This window comes from Kogia breviceps, chromosome 3, assembly GCF_026419965.1.
Source record: "Kogia breviceps isolate mKogBre1 chromosome 3, mKogBre1 haplotype 1, whole genome shotgun sequence".
Taxonomy (NCBI): Eukaryota; Metazoa; Chordata; class Mammalia; order Artiodactyla; family Physeteridae; genus Kogia; species Kogia breviceps.
Window position 1 is genome coordinate 26,548,966 of NC_081312.1, and position 15,050 is coordinate 26,564,015.

Consider the following 15,050-nt stretch of genomic DNA (forward strand, 5'->3'; position numbering starts at 1 on the left):
TTTATGAATTCTTTTTTGAAAATAATTCCCTCCTTTCTAGCCCTAACAAGAAGTTTCTAACTTCTATGTTAAATCTCTGAATTCCCACAGCTGAGAGGGGGAAAACACAGCTTGTCCTCTGACCCGAGAGCTTGCTAATTCTTTCATATTCCTAACCACAGAAGACTGTAAACTTAGGACTGAATCAAAGTAGTTTATACTTGTCACAATTACAGTAAGGAGGTACACAATTAGTTTATCATCTATATTCAAAAGTTGGTATCAGTAACTTTACCACCCGGGTTTCTCACCCATTTAAGATTATTAAATAAGAGGTGTCTTTTACATCTAATTTTAAAAGAAACAAGCAGGACAGAGTTAATGTCTTACTTTCATCATGCTAAAAACTAAGGGGTTTTCATTTTAATGTTTTTATTAAATAATAATACATTTATTTATTTTTTTTTTTTTTTGCGGTATGCGGGCCTCTCACTGTTGTGGCCTCTCCCGTTGCGGAGCACAGGCTCCGGACGCACAGGCCCAGCGGCCATGGCTCACGGGCTTAGTTGCTCCGCGGCATGTTGGATCTTCCCGGACCAGGGCACGAACCCGTGTCTCCTGCATCGGCAGGCGGATTCTCAACCACTGCGCCACCAGGGAAGCCCTAAATAATAATACATTTAACAAAAATTTTTAATTGTCTTAGAATTTACAAAAAACGGAAAGGGCACTCCTAGACCTATCACCCAAAACATTTCTACTCAATTCTTTTTCCTTCTTTTTTCTGGATTGAGGTGGTATCCTTGTAACTATATGTAATCAGACTTCTGATTCTGAAAGTAAACAGGACTGAGGGACAGGTTTTTCAGAGAAGTATCTCACACCAACTGCAAAATTACTCTCATAGTGAGTTATGAGAATGTATAACGAAGGAGTTTTTTCAGTTTCATTCAGATGGCACCACAAAAGAAGGCAGTAACCTCTCTAGTTTCACAGGTTCATTAGCGTGGCCACTGCAATCAGGTATACTTTGCAGAGATAATGATTTTTGGCAGGACTCTGCTACTGAGCCGTGGGCTGTGCCTTAGAGAAGTCCACCCATCCTTTTAAGACTTACCTTTTCTTAGAACTAACAGTTTCATCCTCAGTTAAATGAAATATCTTTTCAGAGCAAATTTTTAAAGAGCATATATTTTGAGACTTGATATCTGAAAATGTCTTTCTAGTGTCTTTCCATATGAAATCTATCTTAGCTATATATAAAATTCACGGTGGGCAGGTGGGAGACTTTTGCCATCATAATTCTACAGGCAAGTCGATAGCCCCTCACATTTAGTTCTGTAGGGATCAACGTCAACCTTATTTTCATCCCTTTAAAGATTTTTCTTTATAACTACTCCCCTCCCACCACCAATGCAGAATGCAAAAATATTGCCAGGATATGTCTAGGTAGAGAGGTCTCTTTTCATTAGTTTCCCTTTTAATCTGTAAACTTAATTTTTTCAACACAGGAACATGTTTCCCCTTCAGTTATATTTTAAAAATCACTCTTCTATCCCTATGCTTTGGTTTCTTCCTTGGGAGTATTTACATACTTGCAGACTGGGCCTCTATCCCTGTCCTCCAGATCTATCACCTTCTCTCTCATTTTTATCTCCTCTCTGTGCATTTTGGGAGGGCTTCCAAAGTTTCCCATATCATCAACTCAATTTTCTGCAGAAAGAATTGTCCTTCATTTTAACATTACAATTACATTTCAAATTTCCCTACACTTTTTCCTCCTATACTACTGGGCTTTCAAATAGCTATCTTTCTGTCCTTATGACTTACTGCTCCTGTTTCAAAGTGATTATATCTCCTTGCATCCTAATGAAGATTTTCTAAAATGTTCTTCTGGTTTCCACTGGCAGTCATTTTCAAAGATGTGTTCTTCCACTGAACATTCAGGATGAAGTTCCCTTTCCCTTATTCTGCATAACTTGTCCAAAAGCCTCTTGTTGAGAACCGGTTTACCTAGAATTTGGTATTTGCCAACAGAAAGGGGTATGTAAATTACCCCTGGTTCCATCCTCTACTTCCTCAGATACAGGTAACATGCTCTTGTCACACCTACAATTGGCCAAGAGGATGTGCAGAGCCCCTAGCCTCGTCCCCAGTGTCACTGGTAGGCTTTTATCTCATGTAGCTATGTGGGACTGAGACAGGATCTTCTTCTGACCCTCACTGCCTGATTTTGGGCCCATTCCAGGAGTCTACAATAAATGAAGGTATATAAAACACTCCAGTTTCCAGAATGCACTACTACTAAGAGTGTTTTTTCCTTCTCTGTCCATGCCAACAGTAAACTACTCTTGGAGACTTATTTCCCAGAACTCAATATGCTATGACTGCCTCCTATCCCTCAGAACAAATACACACACAGAAAACACTACGGTTCCCTATCCAAGTATATTCTGGGAGTTACAGCCTCCAAAGAAAAACTGAAAGATACTGATTGCAAGTAAAGGGTGGAACAACATTCTGGCTCAAACTGTAGCTGCCCAATTTTCTGACTGAACTGGACGCTGCCTTTCTGAACCAAGGGCAGACTATAGAGAAAGAATGCAGGGCCTCACTACCGACCTTCAGGGCAGGTTCAGCACTGCTGTGGGCTTCCAACTGCACTCTCCAGCACAGTTCTATCAGCCTCCGAGTTTGAGAAAATCTTGGCAGTAAGCCAGCTGTAAGTCCTGATCTCTGGTGATGTGAGTTTGCAATGTTTTATGTCTTCATAAATATTCTTCATAAATATTTTAGGGGCAGCTGAGGCTGCTTATCAGATGATTTTTAAAATATGAAATTACAGTGATGGGAAGGAGGTTGTGACTGAAAAGAATTACAGAATCTTAGTGTGGCAAGGGACCTTAGAGGTCATTCAGTTCAACCTCTCCAACTCTACAACAACTCAGTAAGTGGTCACCAAGCCCAGGCTTGAATCCCTCCAGTGACATAGAACTCATGACCTGGTAAAACAACTCACTTCATTTTTATAGAGTCCTAATTTTTAGAATGTTGTGTTTTATACTGAGGCAACACTTCACACTCTGTACTTTCTACCTGAGTCCTAGTTCCTTCCTCTGGAGTCACACAATAATCCTAACATTTCTTTCAAGAGACAGATCTTCAAATACAATAGTATCAAATCTATCTCCCAAGTTGTTTTTTTTTTCAGTTGTTCCTAAGGATATAGTAGCAGAGCTTTGAATAAATCTTCAGAAGCACTCTATGCTAGCTACTCAATACTCTCAAATGCAACGGTACAATCTTCAACAATGGTAAACATCCTCTTGGTCAGCATCCCTATTTACAGAATAGAAAACAGGACATCTCAACCTACCACACAGTCTTTTCCACAGCTCCAGTAACCCCTGATTAATGACCTCCACTTGCAAAGGAGGCTACTTACCTTAACCATGAAATAATGAATGCTATTGATCCAACAAGCTACTGCTATAAAGTGTTATTGATCACCCAATCTTTGGTTAAAATGGTCCTCATTTAGCAATTTTACTGTCGCACACACCTGGAGCAAAGCACCCTCATAATTAAAGAGTTTGGGGGAGTTAAAGTGAGAGGTGATGGACAGAGATCTCAGCTTTCTACCATTTATTCTTGCTTCTGAGCTACTGTTTGTGTCAGAAAGGATATTGATTTTCTATAAAAATAAGAAAACAAGAGGCACCAAGGGGTGCAGAAGGTCAGCTTGGGCTAGAGAAGGAGGGGGAAGGTTTAGCACTCTATCTCTGTCACTTGGCTTCCAACAGAAGGGAATATTTTCTTTCCTGTGAGATTGGCTTCTAATACATCACCTTAGGAAGTCTCCTGACTGTGACTTCAGGCCATCACAAAACCAATTCACTTATGAAAAAAAAGAAGCTAAATTATATTCAAGGGGAACAAATGAATGATGTATTAGTGAAGAATAAAGCAAAATTAGGCTATAACTCACCTAATTAATAGCTGCTATATAGACAATTTGAAAAAGATGAGTAGAATGTAATCTTACAAAAGAGCTGATCCATTTTAGAATGGAACACACATGCAAAGAACAATATTAAAATAATAACTGAGCTTTTTGAAGGTTTTAAAAAACTATTACATCATAACCACTTTCAGTTCCTCAGAACGTCTGAGGGATTGATTGGTTTAGAATGGAAGGAAGAACAGAAACAGAAAAGCGAAAAGAATTATTGGTTCAGCTTAAAATTATTGTTTAGTTAGCAGAATACATTTAAGGAAAATAGAAATAAAGCTCTCTGATTGAGACACAGATTTTCAAACCTAAAACACCTAACATATGCTTTTTAAAAGAACTCTGTCTATTGACTAGGCTAAGTAAAGCTTAATGATCAACTTCATCTTAATCATTTCACAAGTTGGATCATATACTCTGACAACCCTCAATACCTCTGATATAAAGTTCTACACTTTGATCTGTATGCAAACAAACTGGCACATCCAAGCAGATTTTTGAAAGAGCAAATTGCTGCCTACCTCAATTTATCCAAGCTCTAGATGTATATTATCACAACTTGACTATAATGTGCAACAGATGTATCTGGGGTGAGAAGGACTTAGAAAGACTGAAGTGCCTCACTGCAAGGTTACAGGCTGTGCATTGGGAACCACACTTGGGCTGTGATCTTACAGAAGACAGAGTTAACAGTCACTCACACACACAATTAAGTCATAGTTTAGCAAGCAATTCTGGGGAAGAAATACATACATCCAAAAATATCATCCCCAAACATTCTTAACAGTATGATGATTACTATTTGGTATGTAAGCTTGACATTGAAACAAACTTGAACACTTCAATTGAGGCTTTCAACACTGTGAAGTATACAAGTTAACCAGGCATTTCTTGTTTGATTAAAAATAGCATGATAAGGAAAAAAGCTTTATAATCCAAAATTATATGTATAAATTGGGTAAATAGGCCTTAGAATATACATTAGAGGAAAATCAGTAAAGCCAAATTATAAGCCTACCTAGTTGCACAGCCCGGCAAATATAAAGTTAAGAAAAATTTTAAAAACTGGATTAAAACTACCCATGAAAGGTACAGGCATACAGACCCGAACAGCTTTTCCTATTACTGACAAAACCTCACCTCCAAGTTCCTAAGATTTATGCCTTTGTTTTTCAGACAAACGTCAGAAGAAGCCAAGTCCTAAGAAAGGTCATCTGTTCTACAGCTGTAAAAGTTCAGATGAGACAGAAAACGTGCCATGGCAAAGGCAAGCTCAAAGCATAGCAAAACATGGTGGTTAACTATGAGCTTTGGAATCAGGTTTGATTCCCAGTTTTGCTACTAGGTGACCTTGGGCAAATTATCTCCACACTCATAACCTCTATTTCCTCTTCTATAAAATAGAAATAGTGGTACCTACCAGACAGGGGAGTTATGAACATTAAAGAATATATGTTCTGCACAAATAGTACAGTGCCTGGCACACAGTTAGTGCTTAATAAATGCTAACTAATATTAACAATAATAGAATACACTGGTTCTCAACTGGAACTACTCAACCCACTTAGGGAGCACCCATGGAGGCATTTGTTTTGATACTGTGAAGGGTGATGGGAACAACACAGGGATGGCAACTATCGAACAAGGCATGGGACGTCCCTCACCACAGAGAACTGCGCCATCCAAAACACCAACAGCATCCACACTGAGAAACAGATATCACACATTAATGTTAATAATAATATTAAAGTTTCAAGCTGGGGAGTATCAGTGTCCCGAGGACTATCTATTTGGGATGTAAAAAATTAAAAGTCACCAAAAACTATACTGACGTTTTAAACATGCACCCATTAGAGACAGATTTTTCTGGCTCGATGACATTTGGTGTAAGACTGATGGGATTTAGCCCTGTTATTTTCAAAGCCTACCATGTGTTCAGACAACTTGAATGTTAAACTCAACACAGTCAAACTGTAAGTAGCAGAGAACAGAATTATAGTCCAGAAATATCTAAAGCCATGATTCTTAGTGGGTAAAGGCAGCTTAGCAAGAACATTTACAAACTCCATATGCCTGGCACCCGCGTTTTCTCTCTCTCACACATACATATACACAGCAGCTTCTACTCAGGCCCTGGTTCTAAAGAACAGTATCTGTGTATGAACTACATGGCACGAAGAGCAGCAAAATGTTTTTTAAAATTAAGAGGTACACGTTTTAAATGATTTTTAGAAACAAATGTGTTTCTATAAAATACAGCCTTCTTGATGTAGGGAAACAGGATCATGAGTGTACTTTAAGAAGCTAAACACAACTGACTGGTTAAAGCAGAGCTACAAAGTCAGTATTACAGAGGCTGGTTTGAAAGAAAGCTGAACTCATCAAGACTATGGATTTGTGCTTTAGGTAAAGTTAACCAGGAAAATCTGTGACTTAGTAAGGGAGATCTCACCATTCTGACATATTCTCATCAGAGCCCTGTTTTTGTTCATCTGCTTCACACTCCATCCTTTCTTTCCTTCCCGTTTTGCTTAGGAAAGTCCTATTTTCTGCTGCTTCGCACAACCCGTGACTTGATGAGGTCCAGGGAGTATTCTCCTTCCAGCGGGACAGACGCTGCTTCTTAGCAGACTTGAACCTGCAGCCTCTCTCATAGCTCCAATCTGACACCTTGAGCTTCTGCTGAAGGCTGGCAGCCACCTCTGATGTTACGCGCTTCACCTTCCGCCGGCGCCTCAGCGGTCGACACGGAGCATTTTCAGTAAAGGAGTCAGATTCATGCCAAGAATGTTGCTTACTCTTAACAATGGCATTAAGAGCTGGGTGCCGTTTGGCTACCATAGTGTCATCAGAGTCACTAAAATTGGTGACTGGGGCCATTTCTCGACAGTCCTTGATGGCCTCATCCAGACTTGACTCAGAGGCCTCACTGTAGCAGCAGGTATGCTCTGCCAGGTGAGTGAAGTCTGAACGGCGCTTCCGGCCTCTCCGTTTGCGAAGCTGCCGCCTCTGCTGCCGAGGGCTCAGCGCCATCTCCTCCCACAGCTCACCAAGCTTATTCTGCTCAGATGTCTGCTCCAAGGCTGAGGCTAAGTCATGTACCAGCTCATCCATGAGGCCACATCTGCCAAAAGGAGGTTCAAAAAAGAGAAAAAAGAAGACGAAAGACTGAATAGGATCTGTTGTTTTCGAATAATTTTTATAACAGATCATGGCACTGCAGAGTCCACCCTATCTACAGAAAATAAAGTCACCTTTCACCTGGCTACCCTTAGACTCTATTCCTACCATCCATACTCCCTTACGCCATTAAAAATAGGTATCCGGCCCTTGTTAAATGCCTTAAGTCAGCATGTTCTTAAAGCACAAAAACTCAGAATACTCACCAGATGACAACTGGGTTATTAGTAAAACAAGCAAACTCAGGGGAATAAATCAGTCATTCCCCTTTTCCCCCAATTAAACTTGCTAAACTAAATTACCTGATGATCAGATCTAAAAAGATTAGAGAATGTCTCATCTGTCCAAACAGGAGCAGAAAAACACTCAACTTCAAAACCATGGATGAAAAGACCGTTCTATGGTCTGGGGGTCACTAATAAGAATGTTTGTGGCAGGAAGAGAAAGACAACTTAGTGACACACTTTACGGAAGGCTGCTTGCAGTTTTCGTGTTCCAAGAATCTGTAGTGACCCAGGTTTGTACTCTGCATGGAAAAAAAAGACCACCCACTCTGGTCCCAACTACCACCCAGAAGCTACCAGGTCAGGAGCCTTAAAGAGTATGTCATATATTTGTGAATAATTAGCACTTTTAAGTCTTCTTGCCATCCTTCAGAAAATAAATTAAGTGATTATCCAAGTTTTGTGCTTAAGTGCCAGACAGTCACACAAAAACACGTTATAACTGAGGCTGAAATGACAAGGATAAGAGGGGTCTCTAAGATTACTAGCTAACAGCTTTCTGAAGTTTCCTGTTTTTCAACTCATTCTTGTCAAACCATCATACTTCAGGGATCACTTCATAGGCAAACCATCCAGAGGCTGAGAGCAGAAGTAATTTTCAAAATGCCTTTTTAAAGGGAAACGTTTAATATACTTCGTACAACATCTAATTAAATACATTTTAAATTAGCACCTTTTCCCTAGCCCTTGTTAAGTCCAACGTATTTCAAGACCAAAATTAGAGCTTAAAACTCTGTGGCGCCACTCTCAGACCATAGTTCCATTCACACAGTTTACATTTTGCAAAGGACTTTCTGAAATCTATTTTCATGCTATCCTTATGCCAACCAATTTAAAGGCAGGAGGAGCAACGGGGACACCTAGTCCCAAACTACCAACCAAACAAAACTCAGTGTCAAAAGCCACACTCATTTAAGCAGTAAGTAGTTTAAAACACCATGGCTGGGGTTTGGGAGACAACTGTCTCTAAAACCAAAATAGATAAGTGGGGACGCACTTATCTAAATCTATTTCCCTAATAAAGAACTACTGCTTTAAAAACTCAAGCAGAACTGTACAAACTTTAACGTGAAACGAAGTTACCAAACAACTTGCAGTCGACTGTGCAGTCGAATGCCAGGCTCAAAGGCTGCAATTCGAACAGGAGGTGACAGAAGAACCCTGGAACTCCCACCCTCCCTGGATGCACAGTCCGAGAGGGTCCCGGGGCCAGGCAAGCACTCGGGGAGACAAAGGCTGTCCGAGTCACGCAACGGAAGGAACTAGAAACTAGCAGAAGTAAAAAGAGAGGCGGGCAAGCGCACGGTCGGCGGGGCTGGGGGGGGCGGGCGGGGAACGGGTTTGGGGAGGGGCTGGGGGAGGCAGGAGGCAACTTCTCAATTGGGTGACCAGGGGCAGGGGGTCAGCCCTTCCAGGGCAGAAACTGCCAAAATGCAAGTCCTGGCGACTAAACTCCCTCCGTGCTCAAGGGTCGCAACATGGCCACATCCGTGAGAAAAAGCGTGTTTCGAAGGACTCCCCCACGCCCGGGCCCGCCCCCGAGGACTAGGGCGACCACGGCTCGGGACACCAAGCCCTTACTCTGTCGCCAGCTCAAAAAAGCCAGACACTACAGAAGAGAGAAGGTGACTGTCGCCCGGGAGATGGCCCAACCCTCATCCCCCGGGTCGGGGAGATGGGCCCTGAAAAACAAGGCCCCGCCACCCTCTCCCCTCCCGCCAGCCTCCCGGGCCCCATGGCGCCCCTGGCCGCTCCACCGCGGCCTGGAGCGCCGGTCCCCGCTAGCGCGGGCCCCCTGACCCCAACCCCCTCACTCCCCGACCCCCTCACCCGCTGCCGCAGCCACCTCCGACGGCCGCGGCTTTTGGGGCCGAGTCTCCCCGCCGGGGCTTCCCTCTCTGACCTCATTTCCGGTCTGAGCCGGTGGGGTGGGGCGGTGGTGGAATGGGAGGAACAGGCTGCGCGAGAGGGCCCGCCCCGGCCCAGCGCTTCCGGCCGCGGCTACGCCCACTTCCGCCCCCTGGGGGCGGGGCCTCGAGAACCCGGAAGAAAAGCAAGGGGGCAAGGAGGAGCGGAGTTTAGGGGCTGAGTGGACCGAGGGTTCCCGTGGGGCTGAGGTGTCCATCTTGGTGAAGGGCCTACCTGTGCAGGCCTCGTCAGCCTTGGAGGCGTCAGGAAATTGGGCGCTACGGAGGGGCGTCGGCCTTGCCCTTGATCGCTGACCTACTTTATACAGGATGTGTGAAGTTAGGGAAATGGATCTTCATTCTTAACCATGCGGGTTGTACAGCCTTTGGGGGGGTAGCACGAGTGAGTTGCTCAGACTATTAAAGATACACATGCTTGAGTAACAAAACAAAGTAGTATTGGATTATAACTTGAAGTGTAAAAGTAATATCCATAATAAAACTGGTATAAATCAATTACAGATACAAATAAATTTATAAATGGGAAAGAAGAGCTAAGTCTCTGGTGCAGAATTCCAAACAATTTTTATAGATACTCCACCATGAGGCATAACTCCTGATGCTAAATGTGGACTGTGCAGTGACTTCCTTCCAAAGAGTACAATATGGAAAGTGGGGGGAAGTGAGTAACTTTTACAATGGAGAAACAGCTACAGTGGAGTAACCTTTCCAGTGGAGAAACTAGCGTTACCTCAGCCGGGTGATCAAGGTTAACATCAACAGTGATAAATCATGTTGATAGTATGCGGACTAGATATGATATGATGAGAATGGCATTTTATCTCTATGGTACTTTCCTTCTAAAACTCATAACCCCAGTCTAATCAAAAGGAAAAAAGTGGACAACCCCCAAGTTAGGGACATTCTACAAAATGACCAGTATTCCTCAAAATTGTCAAGATTTTCAGAGACAAGGAAAGTCTGAGAAACTGTCACAGCCAAGAGGAGCCTATGGAGACATGACAACTAAATGTAATATGGTATCCTGATGAGATACTGGAATAGAGAAAGGACATTAGGTAAAAACTAAAGAAATCAGGATAAATTATGTACTTCAGTTAATGTTGATAATAATGTCTGTACACTGGTTCATTAATTGTGACAAATGTGCTCTACTAATGTGAGATGTTAATAACGGAAGAAACTGAATACAGGGTATGTGGGGACTATCTGTAGTACCTTCAGATTTTTCTGGAAACCTAAAACTATTCTGAAATAAAAAGTTTATTTTTAAATATGCACATACCTTTTGACCCAGAAATTCTGCCTCTGTGAATTTTAAATAAAGAAAAAATTGGAAATGGGCACAGAAATGTTAAATACAGGTCAATTCATCTTTGTAGCATTGTGGAGGAAGGAGTGAGAAGACTAGAAAAAAGCCAGACATCCTACAACAGGGGTTAGTTATCTAAATTACGTGTATGGGATGGAATACCTTGCAGCCTTTTGAAACTGACTGTGGAAGAATATTTAATGACATGAAAAGTCATCAATTTCTTGTGTACATTTCTGTATGATGGTTGTACCTTAATAAAAAGGTTACTATAAAAATGTAGCTTATGACTCTATTCATACATAAAGGAAACTAAATCTATACTTGCACAGGAATATGACCTGAATGATACACTACCTATCATCCAAAATAGTTCCATTATAAGTGACTGTCTCTACTACCTGTTGCTTTTGTGGATTTTCAGAATTTTCTGCAGGTGAAACATTGTGTAAAGAATTAAGGGAGGAGGCAAAGAAGACTGAGGTTTTGAGCCAGAGTGGCTAACAGAGTGGTTGATGCCATTTGCACAGCGACAGAAGACAAGGAGAGAAAAAGGTTCACTTTGGACATGCTGAATTTGCGACTCCCACAGGATAAAAGGATGGAAATGTTCAAGAGGTGTCCACAGCCATCAGCCCTCTTTTCTGCTTAAGTGAAATTCTCTCCTACAAATCATATCCATTCCCATGGTGTCAGTTGCCTCCATCAGCACTGAAAGCTCCCAAATTTCTTGAAATCCAGCTTTTGTTGTCAGATTTATGCTATATATTTCCACTTATTTTCTTGACCAGCATCTCTAATTTAAGATGTCAAAAGAAATCTTAGTTTCTTCCATAGTCCCTGTCATATTTGCCCCTCCTCCACTATTCCCAGTTTGGGAAATGTCAGCACCATCATGCAGTTACCCAGGTGAATTAGCCATTAGTCCCTGCTTTTTCCTTAATACCTCTTCATCCAATTAAATGCCAAGCTTTGAGGATTCTACTTCGATAGTATTCTTGCATCCACCCTCCCTCCTTTGCTTTCTGTCTGCCACTGGCCACATCTGGGTAGGCAACCACTGTTCTGGGTGGTACAGCAGCCTCCTTACTGGTCTTGCCACTTGCAGTCTCTCCCCCAAAAGTCATTCTCTACACTGGCACCAGAGTAAGATTCCTGAAACACCATTTCACTTCATCCATCTTCCACCACTTACTATATCATGCTTGGCACACCAGACCACTTGCTCTTTCTTGAACACCCCTGGGACTTGAGGGGATTTAAAGGCTCAATGCCGGGAGGAGATATGGGGATATATGTATATGTATAGCTAATTCACTTTGTTATACAGCAGAAACTAACACACCATTGTAAAGCAATTATACTCCAATAAAGATGTTAAAAAAATAAATTAATTTTAAAAATAAAGGCTCAATGCCAATGTCACCTCCATGAAGACTTCCCCTTGCTTGTCTACTCTGTTGGGCTCTCTCAGCACTTGCTGGTATCTTTATTACATCATCTTCTTCATTCAACCTTGAATCTGAGCCAGTTATGTGCAAGTTTGCCTCCCCAGCTAAACTACTCGTATAACAAATATTTACTGAGTACCTACAACATGCGTGGCCCTACACTAAGCTCTAGAGACATAGCTATGTGAACAAAAGTGAAGCCTACACTCCATTGCCCCAGAGACCCCGTCCTAGCCATTGTGTTCTCACCAATTCCTAGCACAGTGCTTTGCACATGCTAGGTGCTCAGAAACTATTGTCAGTTGAAAAAACAAATATTTGTTTACTATGCTGGAACAGGAAATTCGAAGTGCTTGTCTCAATCTTAAGAGAAAACGTAAATGAAAGCTAGTGATCGTGGGATCTGTGGGCAGGGCCATTCGAGGAAAATGGGTGCAAGAGAAGAAGCCTGTGGAGAACAAGGTGGCCAGCTCAAAGGACAGAGAGCATTGGAAGAAAACCAGTGTACAGAAGCCAGAGAAGGATGACATTTAAGAAAAAGTGGACCAAAAGGAAATTTGGGGAGGAACAGTTCTCAGGAAAGGCCATCACACTTGCTGATTGAAGCAGGCACTGATGATAGTGGAGGATAGGAGTTATGAGCAGACTTGAAGCAGGTAAAATGGAGGTGGGAGAGAAGCCAAGAGTGAAGCTCCATATGTGCCTAGCTGTGTCCAGCGCTGATGGCTTAACTTCCTCATCTGTAAAATGAGACAATAACAGAATGTACTCATCTCCTGGGTGGAGGTTAAATGAAATAATGAATGCAAAGCATTTCATATAGAGCCCAACACAAATTAAGCACTCCAAAAATATTAATAATTACCAAGAAGAGGAAGACAGTCTAGTCAACAAGTTTCCCTCAATTGACCATCAGGGTGGAACTGTAAGTTGAATGAGCAAATCACCAGCTGAAAAGGATCTGAACACAGTAAGCTTCTCCCTCCTTTGTCCTTCCCACCAAAAACAAGTACCTCTGCTGATTCATTAGATTCCCTGCGGTTATAATAAGCTGAAAGTCCTCATCATGGTCTGCACAGCCTGGGATCTGGTCCCTGCCCTATGCTCCTAGAATGAACCCACTAAGCTGTTCCTCCCTGCCTCCCCACTCCCACCCCAGGGCCTTGGCATATGCTGTCCTGCAACCGAGAATACCTGTCTATAGGGCTTTGCAGGTGAGGGTCAGGGAATCTCCTCATCTTTGAAGTCTTGACTAAAATGTCACTTCCATAAAGAGGGCTTTTCTAATACCATCTGAAGAAATCCTACTCCCCTAGCCACTTTCTATCTTATCATCTTCTTTATTTCCATTATGGCCTATATCATAATCCAACATTACCTTGTTTATTTGGTGTGTATTTATTTATATTCTGTCACCTCCCACTAGAATATAAATATCATAAGAACAGGGACATTGTCTTTCTTTTTGCCTTTGTGTCCCTCCACAATTCTTTTCCTTGCTCAGAGCTTCTCCTTAAACTGATCCAGGACATTCTGGAATCTTTCCAGAAATTTTTCCAATAATCACTGAAGAGATGTTCCTAATAGAAGCAGTGTCCACCAAGGAGGGCAGGAAGTGTCTGCATTTACCTGAAAAAATGAGTGACTCCCTGAAACTTGCCCTCCTCCCTGGCCTCAGCACACCCGATGCCTTTTCTTTTGCAGGTGGGCAGATGGCAGAAGTTTGCCAAACTCCACCTCTGCCACAGCTCTCATACTCTCTCACGTACCCTCCTCAACTCTATAGAATTTGGGGGGGGGGGTCGTTGGGGTAACATTTATTGAAGGCTTACTATGGGCCAGGCATCATGCTAAAGACTTTAAATTCATTATTTCATCTCATCTTCTCCAGAACCTTTTTGACGTTGGTGTACATATTAGTTTCCTGTTGATTCGATACCAAATTATCACATTTTTAGTGACTTAAAAGAACACAAATTTATTATCTTACAGTTCTGTAGGTCATCCGTTCCACATGGATCTCACTAGGCTAAAATCAAGGTGCCAGCGTGGCTTGTTCCTTTCTGAAGCCTCTAGGGGAGAGTCCATTTCTTTGCTTTTTCTAGCTTCGAGAGGCCGCCCACATTCCTCAGCTCTGGCCCCTTCCTCCATCTTCAAAGCCAGCAGTGGCGAATCTCTCTTATCCTCCTGCCGTCACATCACTCTCTGGCCACAGCTGGGAAAGGTTCTCTGTTTTTAGGAACCCATGTGCACCCACATGGATAATCCAGGATAATCATCCCATCTCAAGGTCCTTAACTTTAATCATACCTGCAGAGTCCCTTTTGCTATGTAAGATAACATGTTCACAGATTCCAGGGGGCCATTATCCTGCCTATCATGGCCCCAAATCCAGCTCTGCCTGACTCCAAAGCTTGTACACACTATCTCTAAGCTGTGTTCACCTATTCCTACCCCTTCCTTTCCTCTCACTACTACTGCAGTGAATGCTACTGGCTGCCTACCAGACAACCCCCTTCCTTTTTAAAATGGAGCCTTCCCCCTTACATTAGTCTACTAGGGCTGCCATAACAAAATACCACAGACTGAGTGGCTTAAACAACAGACATTTATTTTCTCACAGTTCTGGAGGCTGGAAGTCCAAGATCAAGGTGCCAGCAGCATTGGTTTCTTCTGAGGCTTCTCTCCTTGGCTTGCAGGTAGCAACCCTCTCGATGCTTCTTCATACCCCTAATGGCCCTCTGCATGTCCCAATTTCTTCTTATAAGGACACCAGTCAAATTGGATTAGGACCCTACGCTAACAGCCTTATTTTAACTTAATCACTTCTAAAGGCCCTACCTCCAAATACAGTCACATTCTGAGGTCCTGGGCTTAGAGCTTCAACTTATGAACTTGCGTGGA

General features: G+C 42.4%; 1 protein-coding gene across 4 annotated transcripts in view; it reads right to left on the reverse strand.

Moving 5' to 3' along the window:
- Positions 1 to 9,377, reverse strand: part of GPATCH2L (G-patch domain containing 2 like) — a 62,475-nt gene extending 53,098 nt beyond the window's left edge. For 3 of the 4 annotated variants that reach the window (XM_059057932.2, XM_059057928.2, XM_059057931.2), the window contains exons 1-2: positions 9,286 to 9,376; positions 6,444 to 7,115 (exon numbers count right to left, since the gene is read on the reverse strand). In XM_059057932.2, the coding sequence (XP_058913915.1) occupies positions 6,444 to 7,105 (662 nt within the window). In that variant the 5' untranslated portion in view covers positions 7,106 to 7,115; positions 9,286 to 9,376. Of the gene's footprint in view, positions 1 to 6,443; positions 7,116 to 9,285 lie in introns of all 4 variants that reach the window. The other variant, XM_059057930.2, reaches the window with a different exon arrangement.
- Between the last annotated feature and the right edge of the window lie 5,673 nt (positions 9,378 to 15,050).